The sequence below is a fragment of the Kwoniella dejecticola genome, chromosome 1, assembly GCF_000512565.2.
Source record: "Kwoniella dejecticola CBS 10117 chromosome 1, complete sequence".
Classification (NCBI taxonomy): Eukaryota; Fungi; Basidiomycota; class Tremellomycetes; order Tremellales; family Cryptococcaceae; genus Kwoniella; species Kwoniella dejecticola.
This window is the reverse complement of record NC_089301.1, coordinates 2,494,524-2,511,901: the sequence shown is the minus strand read 5'-3', so window position 1 is coordinate 2,511,901 and position 17,378 is coordinate 2,494,524. Positions and strand designations below refer to the sequence as shown.

Sequence of the window (17,378 nt, the reverse complement as noted above, 5' to 3'; positions counted from 1 at the left end):
GCATGCTCCTTAGAAGCAGCTAATTATGTTTAAGTATAAAGCGTTCCATTCCCGAACTTATGGGCATTCCCTACTATCTTGACATAGGCATGATTATCCTCATCCAAGTTACAGATCAATTCACCCCCTCTGGAACTCCTTTGATGCCCTACCAATGTCAATTCAGTTATCGACTCGACGGATTCACTCAGCTCTGGAGGGATGAATCGAGAACCAATGGAGCGGAAATAGTATCCCGTCAAATTGGCGTGGGAAGATCCAGTCTGATTGATTGGCCAGAGCAGAAGTCTGTCAGCTCTTTCTACGCGCGAAGGCCAGTGAAGATAACCGCGACATTGGTACTAAATGTCCCAGAGAGAGGACACTGGGACCGACAAGAAGGAATAAGAAACAGAAATACGGAAGGGACTCACCACTGCATCTTCGTCTATCCCTAGAGCAGGATCGAACACCCTCGAATTCACATGGAGTTGTTTCGTCCTGATCGACTCGGCGGTATTTACTTGAGTGATGACTGCGCAACCCGTTACTTCTGCCTACATTCAGGAATCAGTAATCAGTATCAAGCAATCGCTGCACGACGCACGATCCGATCGGGGGACATGTCATATTTCTGTACTCACCAAAGCCCTGAAATCAACCTTGATATCCTCCACATCCACACCCTCACTCAACTGAATGATCAAACATCTAATACCACTATAATGCATCTCGAACAACCCCAATATACTCCCTTCTACATCCTGTATCCCGAACGCTCTCCTCAGACTCTCTATTTCTCTATGATGATTGGTGGTAATTACGTCTTTTTGGGAGAGGACGTCATCCTCCAAAGTCGGGAGGGAAATCTGAATTTGATTATCGTTCAACCTAGTTGCGATTAGTTGACCGCTGAAGCGCGTTTGGAATTTGATGGTACCCAAAGAAGGGTGGAGGGAGAATAAGGCTTCGGAAGAAGCGAGTGTAGCGTGCCCGCAGAGGGGTACTTCCTACTTGCGGGGGTGATAATGTATGGATCAGCGTAAGTTCAACATAACGGAGCGCATTCGATGCCAATATTCGTAGTCCGCAGATCAGTGGAGATCATCAGGCAGGATAAGGGACTAGAGAGACTCACACATTCAGGAACGAACCATCTTAATCCCCATTCTCCTTCCTCCGCATCATCCTCTCCAGCAGACGACGACGTTACTGGTAATGGTGACAAGGGAACGAGAAAAGCAGTTTCTGAAAAATTGAAGTCTCTAGTCACCGCTTTAAGCCATTCGTCGTTGTTTGCCCTTGGGTCGGTAGCATCCGGGAATATTACTACGGCCGCTTGATTCCCACTGTGTGGGTTTGACTCCACGATGAAGGCGTTGACGAGGTGAAACGGCAACGGCGGTGTCGATGGGGCCGATGTCGATGTGGACATGGTATATTCAGTTTGATTGTTCTAAGTCACCGAAAGGAAAAAAATAAAGATAAACCCGCATCTGAATATATGATATGTTCGAATCAGATGCGGGGTCCGTTTGCACCATGTTGAAGCGAGACTTGGCGACAACATGTATGAATGTATGGAAGTATGGACGTATGGACACAGAACGAATACCTACACTGGACATTATAGTCGAAAGGCCCAATGCGAGACGGCGGCTATTCTTCCGGTAAAGTCGGCATCACCTCCCCAAGCTCACCGTGGTGCATACTGTGCCCAAGCGATCATCTGTTATACATAGAATTTGTACATACCGCTGAATCATGCATGTAAAGAGCCTTTACCGAACTCATGAGCCTTACCTACAATCTTGACATAGGTATGATGATTTTGGTCCAATCTGCAGATCAGTTCTCCACCCCTTGAACTCCTTTGGTGGCCCACCAGTGTTATCTCTGAAGGTGTTTTGACGGATTGTAACAATTCTTCCGGGATATACTTCGTTGCGGCGGACAAGAAGTAGTAGCCTGTCAAATGGGCATGCGATGATCCGGTCTGAGATGGGACAGCGACAAAAAGTACCGTCAGCTTGGTCCCTTACCAGAAAAGTTGCAATGAAAGAAGCCGGAAAGGGGGGGTCTCATACACGTACCACAGGATCCTCATCTATCCCTAGAGCCGGGCCAAATACCCTCGAGTTGACGTGCAGTTGCTTCGTCTGAAGAGATTGCGCTTGGTCGACCTGCGTGACTACCGCGCAACCCGTGACTTCCAACTAATACAGCGGAATGGAATAAGCAGGCGAGACAATCAGCTTGGTGTCTTTGACGTCTCATAGGAGTGATTCGTTGAGCGTGCAGAAAGCTTGGCGAAGAGACGTACCAAAGCTTTCGTGTTCACCTTGATGGCTGCTACATCAACGTTTCCATTCATCTGAACGATTAAACACCTGTTCCCACCGAAATCCATCTCGAAGATGCCCAAGATCCCATCGTCTTGATCGGTCATATTGAAGGCTTTTCGAAGCTTCTCAATCTCTACATCATGATTGATACTACCGAATGATTCCTGAGATAACGTCTTAGTGTCTAAGGTAGGTAAAGTAATCTCAACTTTATCTTCGATTCGAGAAGCGATCAATTGACCGCTGAACCGAGTTTGGAATTTGATACTTTGTAAAGCTGGATGAAGAGAAAAGAGCACTTGAGCTGAGGCCAACGTTGCATGCCCACACAGTGTGACTTCCTAAATCGCTTGATCAGCCTGCGAATCAGGATATCTGTCATGGAAGTCGATCAGGCAGACTCTTACTCACGACTTCAGGTGTGAACCACCTTAAACCCCATTCACCCTCCCCATCCTCCAGCTGTGATATGGGTACCAGATAAGCGGTTTCAGAGAAGTTGAAGTCCCGAGCTACGGCGGTGAGCCACTTGTCGTCCTTGACTCGCGCGTCAGAAGCATCTGGGAAGATCACTACAGCAGCTTGATTGCCGCTATGCGGGTTCGAATTGACCACGAACGCGTTGACCAGGTGGAAAGGAAGTGTAGTAGCTGTCATGCTGCTTCAACCGAGAATTGTGCTGCAGTGTCTTGAACGCGAGCGTGAATTTGCGAAGCGACGTTGATGTCTGGAGAACTTGCGAATTCATCACGGAGTCATGGTCTCATCGTTTCATCTTGTTATCATGACTCGAGTCAACCTCAGATGAGCCAGCCATCAGTCGGCTAAATCACGAAATCACGACTCGTTCGGCAAAACCACTCAAACTTAGATAAGGCAGTCATGATTGTGGCATCCACGCGCTTGTCGAGCCGGAAAGTTTTGCCCAAATCCCGACGGAAAAGCGAAACGCACGGTTCCCGCGGAACAGTGGGTTGAGCTCGGTTGAAAAGGGATTTGCTCGGTCTCGTAACCTCGATCAGCAGGGTAAAGGGTAGTGTTCAACGGAGATGATCATCGCCCAGAAACCTATCTGGTCAAACAAACAAGCCAAAAGACGAAACAGCCGTGTGTGCAGCATCGCATACGCATGGGAATACTCCTTCACCGAGCTTCAGACCGGCAACACCGATGAGTGCGCATTCATAGAATGTCATAGCTGATTCCGTCTCCGCCAGCAAAATGGCTTGCATGTCTACGACCGAAACTTGCACTCACAGAAGATGATAAAGCAAGATCCATAATTACCATAAACCAATTCATCCCCTTACGGCATCTCGTTGATTTCGACTGACTTTTCTCTCTTCTATTCACCTGATCAGCAGTATTTGCATACTACCTTTCATCATTGTTGCTTATCAATCGGTGAACATCTGTCACTCTTAGATGATCGTGCTTTGACAAACAAATAATCAAGATTGATCGCATCATTCATCTATATATACCCGATCAATAACTGAACACATCGCTATCTTCCTCCGTTCAAACAAGAAAGATCTATCATTCATCATGTCAGAATATAAGAATATAGTCATCGTCGGAGGTGAGTAGACATCTGATTCTCTCAATCCTTCCTTTGTGCTCTTCATGATAAGCGGTGTCCAGTGTCTATCATTGTTAGTGACCGACTGACTCCCTTTGGACAGCCTCTGCTGCAGGGCAACAACTCGCCAACTACCTCTCACCGAATCTGCCCACATCGCATCGAATCATCCTCATAGATGCACTGGACTATGCTTTCTGGCCGATCGCCTCTCTCAGAGCAGCGGTTGTTCCGGGTGAGCTCCTTTCTTACCCATCCGTCAACGAATAGCGCAGTTGCTGACCTGGATTGTTTCGATATATAGGATGGGAGAAGAAAGTGACCGTTCCTCTCACACAGGAGACGGTGTTCCCAGCAGATTCAATCCATAAGCTCGTAGTGCCCAACAAGGTTGTCGAGCTTAAAGAAAATTCCGTCGTCCTGGAAAATCCTTTCGAAGGATCGAATGAAATTCCCTTCTGCGTAAGTAGTACAAACGTTTCTTCTTTCTGATTTGTCCTTTCGGACATCGTATCTCGAAGGTTTCGATCGATCAATCACACATCTCCTCGCGCACACACACCACGCATCAGCCCTGATCGAGCGCACGGCCCTCTTTCGCTCGGGATCTTTGCTTCGTGCTGACGCGTATCATTTGTAAACAGAAATGTATCCTAGCTACCGGTGCTCAACAACCTTCGCCCATGAGACCTGCCGTCGGCTCAACTAGACAAGGATGGGAGGATTCGTTAGCAAAGACCCAAGGCGAGATCAAGCAAGCCAACAAGATTGTCGTCATCGGCGGTGGTGCTGTGGGTTTGGAAATTGCGGGTGTGAGTGTCTTGGTCTTCTCGCTGCTCTCGATGGATTGAGTGAGGTGAAGTGAACGGAAGAAGATACTGACTATCCCGCTGGTATTTTAGGAAATCAGAGCCGCATATCCCGACAAGACTATAACAGTTGTCCACTCATCAGAGCACGTCTTACACCCGACCCCCGATGCACCTAATCCAAACGGCAAAGCTCACTCGTACTCCTCTCCGCCTACTCTACCTAAATTATCGCTCACCCTTGAGAAACTCCTCAAAGAGATGAAGATAGACTTGATCACCAACGACAAAGTGGTCATCCCCGCTAATCAGTCTACGCCTGAGGAATGGTCTGGAGCATTCGGTCTTCAAGATGGGGTGAAGACCGTCAAGTTGCAAAGTGGTAAAACATTGGAAGCCGACTACGTGTTCGTCAGCATTGGGAACAAACCAAATGTATCACTGGTGGAAAGCGCAGATAAAGGCGCTGTGATCTCTGGATTAGTCGGTGTCGACGAATACTTGAGGGTGAGTCAATCAATATCGCACTTCGAATCATGGGCACCACTAATACCCGGTGCGTCGCAGGTGATTTCTGATACACCCAACTCACCATTGAGCAGGAACTACTACGCCATTGGTGATTGTTCTTCGACACCTGGATGGAAGACGTATATGGGTGCCGACTACGATGCCAAGGGATGTGCAGTCAAGTGAGATGGTCCATTCCCCGCAATCCGCTTCGCATGGCACACGGGACAAAGAGCTGACACCGCCTGTACTGATCAGCATCGCAAATGAGGCCAAGGGCAAAGCCCCGAAGAAATACGTCAGACCTACTCTTGCGGCCATGGTGAGTGACCATCAACTGTCATGCACATACATGAGGAGTCAGTTTCTGACCTGAGGCTTTTACATGCAGATGATACCCCTTGGACCTGAGAAGGGCGCCGGTACACTGACTTTCCCTGTCGTCGGAACATGGCAAGTCCCAGGAGCCATGGTCAAGGGAGCTAAAGGCAGTAAATTGTTTGTCGAGGATCTATTCTACGGAAGGTTCAAGGGCGCCAAGAAGGTTGCTGCTGGAATCTAAGCAGGCTAAAAGCACAGCGACAGGCTACGCACTTAGCATAGAATTGAGCGCAGATTCGGTGAGATAGTCAAGTATGCGATAAGTCAGCACGCTGTTTCATTATTCATGATATGTCGTATAATACATGTATGAAGTGGACTTTCACGAAGAAAAAAAAAGGCAACGGGATGTGTTTGATCCGACATCTTCTATTGGCTGGCGGGGTTTAATGCCCTTAATAACCAGGATATTCATGCTCGAAGTAATTCCCTTTGAATGAGCCTCGACGGGTAGGTCGAGCGGATGTGGACGGCGGTTTATAAGTATCGCATGCAACTTGCACAGATCGACTCATCTCGCCTGGGTTCTGAAAATTTCCTGTGACCTGCGAGGACGGATCATGATATCCGGATCTGGTGCCTCGAGATAGGATTGACAAGTTCTCTGCGGTCAATCGAGAGCCAGCAGATCGAGAGGGATCGACATGAGCTTCCTGAGCTGTTTGACCACCATGATCGACAGGCTGAGCGCCTTGGATAGGCTCGTGGCGCTCAGCTGGGACTTGGAAATATTTCTGACTCTGACCAGACTGTACTTCTTCTATGTGTTCTATGAAACGGTTCACGGGCATCAGCATGTTTACACGTTTATCGCCTCGGTAGTATAACAGTGATTGTCGCAATGAAGAGTCAACGCACCTTGCGCAGGAGCTCGGAAAGAGATCTCCCCGTCATGAGTGAAGATGTTGGGCTTAGGGTGCGTCCCATGACCGACTGCGACGCGGAATCCTCTCTCGGCGCTCTGGAACTGGCTTTGACAGTAAGGGTCCGAGCAAGGTCGGAAGCCGAGTCGTGTGACGGAAGGGTTGATACAGCCTTTCTCGAATTCGGAACATACCTAAAGCCAGGGCGCGCACAAGGTCAGCTGAGAAGGGATCAACTAGATATGGACATTGCTACACCCAGACCGGTGTCGTAGCCTGAGATCAACAGGCCGTTTGTCCAGTGGCGAAGTGCCGAGAAGGGAATATGCTATTTTGCAGTTTCAGGGGTCACGCTCAGACTCACGTTGTAGGTATCAGTCGAAAGCCAGTCAGTCGAATGTTCATGAGTCGACATGCTGGTCCAACGATGTGTAAGGTAGATGCTTCGTGGTAAAGACAAAGAGTAAAGTCTTCTGCAAGCCGGAATTCAGTAAGAGATTTCCCCAGCCGCCACTTGATACTACTGTATACTTTATAGTCGGATGCTTCTAGTGCGTTGTCCCGAGAGATTGAGTCAGCCAAGAGCTACTGCTTCGCTGATCCTTTCAAGCGGAGTCATTCAAATATTCGCTCTCGTGATCCTTCTGAGAAATGATGACACCTCAAAGGATATCAAAAATGCAATGTGCTACTTCGTAGGCGTCTCGCTAGAGCATGAGTCGACCTCCTCGGGGTTTGGCATAAAGCAGAGGCCTGCCAGGTAGCTATGAAGCGACATACAAATCGGCCCGAAGTATTTTTACTGAGTCAGCTTCCAAGTTCGGCGCTGGAAAGTCGACACAAAAGAGCAGGACAAGGCAGAACAGCAGTGTATGTGCCAGGTCTTGAGCACTAATTGTGCTCGCTAAGCAACTGAGCTAGACGTGCGTCATCCTCTCCTTGCTCATCCTGTATAATGGCGCGTTGAGAATCAGTGTAAGACTCTTGAAATCAATTTGATCCTCTAATCACCTAACTCAAGCGATATGACCAGGCGACAGAGTGGCATAATCTGATGGCGTGACATTGTCTCCTGGTGCACACAGAGTGCCAAGAGCTGTACATGCAGCGATACGCGACAATGTGCAGACTAAATCGTCCAGAAGCGAATCCGTTCATGCTGCCGCTCTTACCTCAACTACAATGACCACATCGCTGTTGTGATGGTCGCTGGTCTGTTCTTCTCAAGCCTCTTAGTGGAGTAGTTCTATGCACTATGTACTCTGGATCACGGAATATACATTTCTCAAGGGGTATCAAAATGTAATTACAGACAGGTTCTATTATGTATATCATGTCTTCCGGATACTTGGAGAATGAGTCCGACTAATAGAGGCCGTACACCGTTGCCCTGAACCCTGGATCCGCAGATAGGTGCCCTATGACAGCTGTGATCATAGAAAGCAGATGTCACGTCCAAGATCAAAATTGGGAAGAGGTTTGCGCGCTAGCTACCGAAATCAAAGCTAGAACCTGAGTCAAGCCTGTCTATTGCTGCCCAAAATCCATCATACCCATCATTGGAAAATTTCCATGCGGAAAACCCTGCTCTCTCATCAGCGGCAGCTCGCAAAACTTGAGCTTGTTGCTGACTTCGCACTTTGTCCAGAGCTCTCTGAAAGTTAGTCAAAACCTCGTTGTGCTGTTGCTCTTTCTCTGGCCAGTGTGTGCCCTGCTTTGAGTCGTCAAAACATAGAGAGGAACCCTAGCACGGATTCGGTGCCTCCTCCGTGGCGTTGGGGCATCCCGTCCCATCTGCTCGCCAGAGGGAACACGCCTACAGGTTGAGATTCAGATCAGCATTCATATTATTCCAGAGTTTAGCTGCGCTCTGGTCACAGGGTTTCTGTTTTAATCGAGATGAACATACTATGCTGGATGATTGGGTAGAATGCGTCTCCGCCTGGTCCGCGAAGGGTTGAGCATCCTGTGAGCCAGCGTTGGTCATATTTGCGATCCAAATTGGGATGTGGAGAAAGAAACGATTGAGGTCTTGCGATGTTCGGATGTGATTGAGTGTAGTTTGTCGCTTCTGATGCGGCCGTTTCTTACGTGAAGAGCAGAAGACGCAGTGCCTCTTATATTCAACAGCCAGTATGTGCGAGGAGGTCGCAAGTCGCCTAGAAGTTAGCATTCCTTTTGGATGGCTAAGACGATGTCCACGAAAAAGGAGAGACCGTCAATGACGCGGAGACAAGCCGGATCATGAGTTCGCTGTAAGCACCAAGGAGCTTCACCTTTGTCTGAGAGCGTAAATTAGACTACTGTTTGAGACCCTTCCTTTAGACTTGCGTATACGGACCGGAGCATCACTTGTCATGCATGCGAGCTATCTGGCTAACTGGGACTGACTTCTGTGTGGACTTGAATGGGACGCCTGACAAGGAGATAGGACTAGCTTGTCTCCGACCACAAGATGGGTCAATGCGCATAGTCCGACGCCATGTTGAGTTGAGACGAACGTCGCTGCACTCATAGGCAGACATCGCGTCTGTAGCGATGGACTATACGGAATGACTGTGAGCAATCGTTCATGCAGCCAGCCAGATATATGTGTTTGTCAGTCACAGTCCGCTGATCCGAGCTTCAGATAGTATCCCCTGTATGCCACAGAGCAAAGTTTTAGCCTCTCACGCCAATCTTAAGACGTCATGTGCTTGTCCTTCGCCAACGGTAATGGCGACCTAGCGACCTTGCGACGTGATAGGACGGTTTCAAGTAAGTTCAAAGGCCCACGCTAATCAGTCTTGATTGAGGACGAGTGCAATGAGAGGCACGTTCTTGCAGCGGCGCATCAAGATGTATGATGACGCGATCGAGGGTGGTAACTTACGAATCGCGATCCGGAATATCGGCAAAGATGTCGTTACCCAAAATCCCGTAATCGTAGTCGATTATCAACCCGTTTTTCTGGGACTGGGTTCAGATTCATTAATTCAGAGTAGCATGTATCTCTTGCAACCTTCATCTTCCGCCCATCTTGCAATTATACAGAAAGGAGCGGGATCATTCCTACTTGTGTATAGTTTGTCAGCGTGGAAGTCCGACTTCGAAAATACCTCCATAAGTCTCCTTTTGTATACCCTGCCTTGACCGACAAGATCAATCCATACACCAAGCAAAATGGCTATCGAAGTCACGGCGAACAGCAATAGTACTGCCTCTACAGGCGGGAGGAAAGCATGGGTCACGTTGATCACCAATCCGCAATATATCGCAGGTACGTCTATGCTATCTCTTGACTCTCCGCGATTGCCTTACTCATTAGAGCGTTCAGCTGATACTGAAGATGTTATAGGTGTATTGACCCTTCACCGAACATTGACATCGGTATCCTCCTACCCCTTAGTCGTAATGACCACTCCTTCTCTTTCCTTGCAATCACGCGAAATCATAGAATACGCAGGTATAGAGATAATAGAGGTTCCCCACTTGTCGCCCTCGGCAGCTCAACATACGGGATTCGACCCTTCTTTCGTCCGCTTCAACGACGCATGGACGAAAATTAGAGTGTTCGGTTTAGATCAGTTCGAACGCATCATCCTCATTGATTCAGATATGATCTTCCTCCGTTCCATGGACGAGCTGTTCGACCTGGAATTACCGGGCGATGACTGGATAGGAGCGGCGCCGGCTTGTATCTGTAATCCGTTTAAACTCAAGCATTATCCTGATGATTGGTGAGTGATCATATCATATCTCCTGAATATACGTTGCTCTCTATGAAAATCATATCTACGTTCATTCGTGATTCGTGGAAGATTATTCAGAAGGATGTGATGATGAAATGGTCAAGAAAGGAGTGATAGATGGGACGGAAAATGGTGACTCACCTACATCACACAAAGGACCCCCTTATGATCTAGGATCGGATCATTCTTCGTGTATCGTCCTTGTTGCCCTTATTGTCCTTGATCTAATTCTCCTTTCCTCCGTCTGTGCACTAGTCACCTTGCTCCTTTCCGCTCTTCGTTATGGAGTCGCATGATATCCAGATATTGTTCAATTATTGGTTGCAAGCTAACAAAGCAATCGATTGACTTTCTTTCTAGGATACCAGCAAATTGTCAATTATCAAAACAAAACCCCTACACCGCCCTATCCGAGCCTTCTATCCCTAAGATCGACTCACCACGTACCTCCCATTTGCTCAACTCGGGCTTAGTCATCTTCAAGCCTTCCAAGCCGCTTCTTGACAAGCTAATCCATCACCTGAATACATCACCTACGATAGCGCAAAGTAGGTTCGCCGATCAAGACGTGATCACCGAGGTCTTCAAGGGTAAATGGAAAGTCCTCCCGTGGTGGGTGAATGCGTTGAAGACTCAGCGGGCGGTACATCAGGATATGTGGAGAGATGAAGAAGTCAGACTTATACATTATATGTGGGTTCATGGGTTTCTCTCTTTCTCTCCTCTTCGTCATTTTCCCTTGTAGCCGCATATCGCGGTGAATACCCTCCATTTCATTCGGTTATTCTCCCACCGTACCGTACCGTGCTGAAAATACTTACGTCTTGTGTGATTGTCTGTGCATCGCGCAATGTGCTTGATAGTCTCGATAAACCATGGGATCACAGACCCCTAACTCTGGCACCATACAAATCTACATCGACCCAGCTTCCCCCTACCCCGATAACGCCTTCCAACTTCCCATCTATCTCTGACAAAGCAGAAAAGGCACGCAGACCTCTGCCTGAAAGTCTGATCAACGCTGTACGAAATACACCCAAGCAGGATAGTTTAACCAATTACGATGCAGTCCATTCTTGGTGGTGGCTCGTATACGAAGAATTACTGGACGAGTGGAAAGCTGAGAATCGGCTAGGCTGGAGGGAGATCGATCAATATGTGAAGAGGTAGTTTCTTGGTTCACTTCGATGATTCTGACACTCAGAAATAGGAAGGTAGGGGTGTGGGCAGTGCCATGTTGTTGTTTTTGTAGTTCTGGATGGTGTGGATGGTACCCGGCAGATGCTCAAACTTGGTACATGGACGTTCCGGTCACTTAGCAAGGCATATACACATATGCACAGATGCATTATTCATTGTTGGAGATCCTACTAAGATAGGTGCAGTCTGAGATTATACTTCATTTCTGCTCGACTGATTATACGAGACTATACGTTATACAAGCGTGCGGTGTTATTTTCGTAGGTATCTGAGACCCTGCCTTTCTAGAGCTTTCGATATAACAGCTGGCCTTCCCCTTCCGGAAATGTGGGAGACTCTTTGCTGCAAGCACTCATTTTGCTTCAATCGGTGCATCATACCAACCCGTTGTCAATGCCAAACAGGCCGCTTCACCTGTAAATTAGACTTATCCCCTTCTTCCCCATACCTTCCTTGACCTCATCCAGGCCGAGAATGCCTTGCAGCTTACTCCAGCTCATCCCGAATCTGACTTGTATCTCATCCGAGTGATGCGTTCCGTCCAGATACCCGATCAGCTCTTCTTCCATCTCTTCCGCCTTCCTGATCGCAGCAGCTTCTTCCCTTTGTCTAGCATTCAAACCAAATCGAATCCCGCTGTTCCCTCCTCCGGCTCCTCTGTCAGGCCGCTCGAAATGCGTACTTGTTCCTGTACCGGAATAGTTGGATATCGAAATCGGACCAACAGCTCGTCTTGATGAGAGCGACGGATGCGATTCGGTCAGCGAAGCTTGAGATCGCGCAAATGGACCTGGAGTCGTAGCTGTTGACGAGGAGGGCTTGTCCCCTGAATGCTGAGAGAAAGGCAGATTCCTTCGGCGCGGTGATCTGTCCATAGCCGATGGAGGGGTGTTCAAGTGTCTTGAAGTAGGAGATACACCCAAAGAAGCGTTTGAGCCTACGGACCGTAAGGTGAAATTACTTTCTCCAGGACCAGGACGAGACAAGCCGGAATCTCCTCCATGTGAGCGATTATCGCGGGTGTTGAGCGTTGTAGATGAGCCGATCCTTGTTGATTCGTCGAAGCCTACTCTGCGCCTGGTGTCGACAGGCAGCGGGATCAAGGGAGAAGAAGTCCGTTCAATCATTTTAGGCCATCGATGCACTCTCCTCAAGAACCCCTTGATGATACCGAACGATACAAATCGACGTGGATCTATGCCTAGAGAAAGCACTTCATTGGTCTCGATCCAATCGTGTATTGTAATTCCAGGAGAGAGCTTGCTATATAGTCGAAGAAGCACCGGCCATTCGGGATGCGGAAATCCAGGCCGAGTCACATATGGTGGGCATTCATCGATGATCGTTTCGTCTGACCCTAGACGGGATATAGCCGGCTTGAGAGTGTACATGTTCGAGTATTGAAAGATATCGATCTGTACAATCTGTCAGCTGGCGATAGTTAGGCTATGCCCTCCTTCAGCTCACCATCATAACAACCTGATAATAGCTGCTTCGAGGGTCAGCTCGTTGCTGGCTTTCATTCATGCACAGCGACTGATAACTCACAGCATATGCTTCAAGGTCTCCCTAGTCAATGCTTCATCGGCATCCGCTAATTCTGCTATTTTCTTAACATGGTGTATACCGTCAATGTGCTGCGAAACTCGGGCAGCGGTTATATCCCAGTTGTCGTCCTTCAGCGCATTCAGATCTACCAGCGCGATCGGCACATGCCAATCTTCGCATTCTGGTGGGTTGGCTATATTTCATCTCGTCGTTAGCAGAGATACGAGTGAGACAGAGAGATGGGTGATTCGATGAGGATGAAGTGTATTCTGACGATGAGGTGTAGGATGACTGAGCTAGTACTCACGGTAGAAAGGGAATAGCTTCAGCTCTAGAGAGTTGAAACCATCCAACGGTATCGATGTCTCCGAATAGGAATTCAAATCTTCGAAGAGTTGCTCAAGCACAGCAGGGAAAGGGGTATGTTCAGGCTTGGATGCAGAAAGGTAAGATGAGTCTCGCTGAATAGCATCTCGTCAGCTTTCCTGCAGGTGCGTGGCTTGATCACACGAGGACAGATGAGTGAGAAGAGTGCTGAAAAGCTTGAAACGCACCTCAGCACTCCTCAATATCCTAGCGCATTTCCTAACGACAGGCTCGAAAGCTTCTAGCGAGCTTGACGCATGGAACACAAAGCACAAATTCCACATATATTCGTTCCTCTTATACTGTCCCCCTTCACCCGTCATGACATTCGGGTAACCCATCACTCTGTATTCCTTTCTCTCATCTTCGTCCACTCCAGTAGTCAACAGTGTGACCAGCCGTCCGTGCAATGATTTCTTGGGTATGACATATTCCGATATCAGACCGAAATTCAGCAAAGCGCCCCCGGATTTCCCAGTGGACGAGATGGAGGATGATCGGGAATTTGATGAGTGATTTGGGTAAGGGTAAGGAGGAGACAGTTGTCGTCCTCTTCCTGAGCCTGTGGAAGTTGATGCCGAAGCCGAAGCCGAAGCTGAACATGTGAGAGCTGATGCGGGTGCTCGAGACCGTGCTCTAGATCTACTGCGCGATTTGGAACGAGAGCGTGAACGGGTATCGGAGTCGATGGTTGCTCGAGAGGTTATTAAGTTCTCGGGAACCTGGTGTTGCACCACGGGACCGAGAGTCGCATCGAAATGGGCGTAAAAGAGCTACAGTGAGAGTGTCAAGATACATCAGTTTTGTTGATCAAGCGGGGATATCTGGCAGGGGGCGAATGACTTACGCCTACAATTTGGGGTAAGAATGATCTGGGTGTCATGATAAGGAGTGATTGATCGGAAGGGGAGGTGGGAGAGTCATGGTCAGCTTGGTGCGATCATAGGTTGGTTGAGCATTATAGCATGATGAGTAGAAGATAAGAGATGAGTATGTCGACATTAACAAACGTAACATCATGAGGTGCTTGATAAGAGAGAGGGGACCAATGACGCTCGGCCAGTGAAGATGAGACAGTCAACCATTGGGGAACGGCATGTCATACCTTCAAGGGGGTCCTTTGGTCTTTTAATTTGTCAAAGAAATGGAACTCACTCGTCTGATGCGCCCATAGCGAATCACAAAACAACATGTAACAATCACTTGACTTGACACTGTGTTTAATGAGGTAAGATCCGTCCGAGCACGCGAAAAAGCTATTACCAAGTCCACGTTGACCAAGGGGACACAGGAAGGTTGTCGATCGTATGTATGTTGATGTTGGTTGAGCACAGGAAGACTGTATATTGTTTGATCGCTATGACATCTTTCTAGTTGAGCTTAGACATCTTGACTTCCGCAAATGGTTTTCGAAGCCGACTGCCCGTTGCAGTAAGAGGAATGAGAAGAAGCGATCGCGCTATGCACAGATCCGAACGAGCAGGATATCAAACCAGTTGATCACAGAGTTAAATTGGATATATGCAGATGATGTCAACGTCTAGCAATGATAGTGCAATCAGAACATCCTTATCCTAGCATGAAAACATCAACACGATCCTGACACGAACACAACATAAGACAGCAGTCAGTTCGGTTAAATCCCCTCATTTAACCCGAAAGTGACTGCACAATCTCGACGGTGGCTTCAAAAATACCATACATACCATACATACCACAACGACTTGACGATGCATCAGGAGTAAATGCATGAGAGATTGCAGGAGTCAAGTCAGACGGACGCAAGTCACAAAGAGCCTTTAATGCCAGGACCTGCTATGATTGATTCCTACTGAGGGAGACGGAATATGATTGGGAGAAACGCTAAATATTTGACCTAGGCCACTTTGCGACATACATGCAGTCACTATCTAGCCAAGCTGCTAGGAGCGATATGTTGCTGAATGCGGCAATCAATGGAGGTCATACTACACGGGTTACTACTACATGCACGATACCACTAACAACCATGATCAAGCATCGTGAAGTCATTTTACGTGACGTATACTGCATTTGCTGCCAGGAGCCCCTTCCAGACAACGTCATCGTCGTTCACCTGTATGAAGGGCAGTCAGCCTAACGACTCGCGAACTGGCATAACTATTTGTGCAGGTCCGGCAATGTGATGAAAGAGCGATTCACTCACCCTCATGCCATCCTCCCATGGAAGCTATAATCTCCCTCATACTAGCTACGGAATCCCGCTGGACCATAGGTGTCGAGCTGGTCGTAGTGCTATCTGACTGTCGACGTGATTTCACCGAGTAGGAATAATGGCGGCGTCTTTTCGTCTGCGAGCGTGTTCGGACACGATGTCTTGAGCTTGTGGAATGCTGTGAATTATGTTGTCAGCCAGTCAGTCGGTCATGTTGAGCGGGATTTCGCATAACGAAACTTGACCGCCGGACTCACGCGTGATATTCGATGGCTCGATATTTCACATTCGGGATCATTACAATGTCTCGAAGTTGTGCATCCCATCCCGTCAGTCGTGCGTTTTGTCGTAATGTTCGTAGTAATTGGCAAACGCTGATTTGTGGTTCAAGATTGAAAAGGCGCCTTGTAGTTTTGCACGACTGGAGGTGACACTGATGGGTAGTGATCGTTGGCATATCTCCATTTTGTGAAACAAGCATCTGATGCGAGAATTTTCTGATCTTCTAAGCAGAATCATCTTGTCAATTCGAAGCTGATGTTGAAAGCAATCAATCATCAGTGACGTATTTTCTTCAAGTCGTGTTTTGCCACCTATATCACTTGTATTTGATTCGAGGTCCGACGGGTGTTCCTTGTCTTGTTGTGTCGAACCAAGATTGATCAAAGGTACTTCAGACCGATTGATTGAAGTTGTTGATCGGCCGAGACTCCACCAAAACCACATTCTACGCACACACACACGCACACACAAGCGCACACACAAGCGCACAGACCCCTGACTCAGCCGTCATTTTACTTTCTGTTCTTCTTCTTGCTCTTGATCGGAACTTCATCCTCTTCATCCATCTCATCCTCTAGCTCAAGATCCACCAACTCCTCCCATTCTCTAACGCCCACCCATCTTTCTCCGGCAGTCGCGATATCGCGCCATGATTCCAATGCGACTTTGGCATCGTCAAATGAAGTGTTCGTGTCCATTATCACCTTTGCCAGCGATGACAGCGATGCAAGGTGGGAGGTGTGTAATGTTATCAGAGGAGAAAGGGAGTTGACTATGCATTCATGTCCACGAACTCATCAGTCGTGATTAGACATGACAGACTTTTATTTGTGTAGACGCTTCAAGCGCAGAGCATCCGTTGGGGCGGGACTGGACGTACCGAATTTCTTCATCGTCCAAGTCGACCATAATGGATCAACAAAGACGAACTCGTTTCCTTCTCTCGAACACGCGCCGAAAAGGATTTTCTCAGCTTGGTCAGCCAGCGCAGATAGCTTGTAGAGGTTATTATCCTGTTCAATGAACGTATGAGCACATCTTTTTGTTTTCTTAGGTTAATGATGATCAAATTTACCAATTTTTTCAGCGTACTCTCCAAGACTTGACGATGGTTGTACAATGCGTTCAAGTGACTAGTAATTTCGGGTCTTTCAGGTTTCTCTTCGATACTGAGTATATTACTAAAGTTCCATCCTCAGCCACCTGTCCTATACGCCAACAAGGCGACCATTCAATTGATTGATTGGCATACTCACTCCATCTCTGTACCCTCATCTATACATCCTTTAGCAGCTTTACATCCATCGATCATCACTAGCTCGTCCCATACTCTGAAGATCTTGCGCACTTCGCTCAGAACCAATTTCAACATCCGATGATGGGTCGTTTCGTTCTTGCCTGACGAAGGAGAGTTGGGAGCAAGCGAGGGCGAGGGGGAAGGAGATGCCCTTGAGCGGGACTTTGAGGGGGTCAAAGAATCAAGCCGGGACATCTTGGTCCTTCGCTGCGACTTCAGTCTCCGGATGGTATATTATGAACACTTCAGATGGATGTGATGTCCATTTGTGCTGCTCGTAATGCCAAATCT

The 17,378-nt window shown here is 48.0% G+C and overlaps 7 protein-coding genes across 7 annotated transcripts; 2 read left to right on the top strand and 5 right to left on the bottom strand.

Moving 5' to 3' along the window:
• Positions 1 to 29: 29 nt before the first annotated feature.
• Positions 30 to 1,414, bottom strand: I303_100938 (uncharacterized protein; the record flags this gene model as incomplete). Its single annotated transcript, XM_018404308.1, has 4 exons — positions 30 to 263; positions 414 to 536; positions 624 to 989; positions 1,118 to 1,414. The coding sequence occupies 4 exons, from the start codon at positions 1,412 to 1,414 to the stop codon at positions 30 to 32; spliced, it is 1,020 nt and encodes a 339-aa protein (XP_018266962.1).
• A 327-nt stretch (positions 1,415 to 1,741) lies between these two features.
• Positions 1,742 to 2,981, bottom strand: I303_100937 (uncharacterized protein; the record flags this gene model as incomplete). Its single annotated transcript, XM_018404307.1, has 4 exons — positions 1,742 to 1,975; positions 2,073 to 2,195; positions 2,303 to 2,665; positions 2,736 to 2,981. The coding sequence occupies 4 exons, from the start codon at positions 2,979 to 2,981 to the stop codon at positions 1,742 to 1,744; spliced, it is 966 nt and encodes a 321-aa protein (XP_018266961.1).
• An 891-nt stretch (positions 2,982 to 3,872) lies between these two features.
• I303_100936 (uncharacterized protein) lies at positions 3,873 to 5,787 on the top strand (the record flags this gene model as incomplete). The annotated part of the gene is made up of 8 exons (XM_018404306.1): positions 3,873 to 3,906; positions 4,010 to 4,141; positions 4,211 to 4,368; positions 4,551 to 4,718; positions 4,809 to 5,222; positions 5,283 to 5,407; positions 5,484 to 5,547; positions 5,617 to 5,787. 8 exons carry the CDS (start codon positions 3,873 to 3,875, stop codon positions 5,785 to 5,787), a joined length of 1,266 nt encoding a protein of 421 aa, XP_018266960.1.
• Positions 5,788 to 6,001: 214 nt separating this feature from the next.
• Positions 6,002 to 6,884, bottom strand: I303_100935 (uncharacterized protein; the record flags this gene model as incomplete). The annotated part of the gene is made up of 3 exons (XM_018404305.1): positions 6,002 to 6,375; positions 6,465 to 6,663; positions 6,834 to 6,884. The coding sequence occupies 3 exons, from the start codon at positions 6,882 to 6,884 to the stop codon at positions 6,002 to 6,004; spliced, it is 624 nt and encodes a 207-aa protein (XP_018266959.1).
• A 2,747-nt stretch (positions 6,885 to 9,631) lies between these two features.
• Positions 9,632 to 11,370, top strand: I303_100934 (uncharacterized protein; the record flags this gene model as incomplete). The annotated part of the gene is made up of 4 exons (XM_018404304.1): positions 9,632 to 9,728; positions 9,807 to 10,188; positions 10,561 to 10,893; positions 11,064 to 11,370. 4 exons carry the CDS (start codon positions 9,632 to 9,634, stop codon positions 11,368 to 11,370), a joined length of 1,119 nt encoding a protein of 372 aa, XP_018266958.1.
• Positions 11,371 to 11,810: 440 nt separating this feature from the next.
• Positions 11,811 to 14,197, bottom strand: I303_100933 (uncharacterized protein; the record flags this gene model as incomplete). Its single annotated transcript, XM_018404303.1, has 6 exons — positions 11,811 to 12,815; positions 12,868 to 12,889; positions 12,949 to 13,141; positions 13,256 to 13,409; positions 13,503 to 14,087; positions 14,162 to 14,197. 6 exons carry the CDS (start codon positions 14,195 to 14,197, stop codon positions 11,811 to 11,813), a joined length of 1,995 nt encoding a protein of 664 aa, XP_018266957.1.
• Positions 14,198 to 16,302: 2,105 nt separating this feature from the next.
• I303_100932 (uncharacterized protein) lies at positions 16,303 to 17,282 on the bottom strand (the record flags this gene model as incomplete). Its single annotated transcript, XM_018404302.1, has 4 exons — positions 16,303 to 16,562; positions 16,671 to 16,803; positions 16,866 to 16,971; positions 17,047 to 17,282. The coding sequence occupies 4 exons, from the start codon at positions 17,280 to 17,282 to the stop codon at positions 16,303 to 16,305; spliced, it is 735 nt and encodes a 244-aa protein (XP_018266956.1).
• Positions 17,283 to 17,378: the final 96 nt, after the last annotated feature.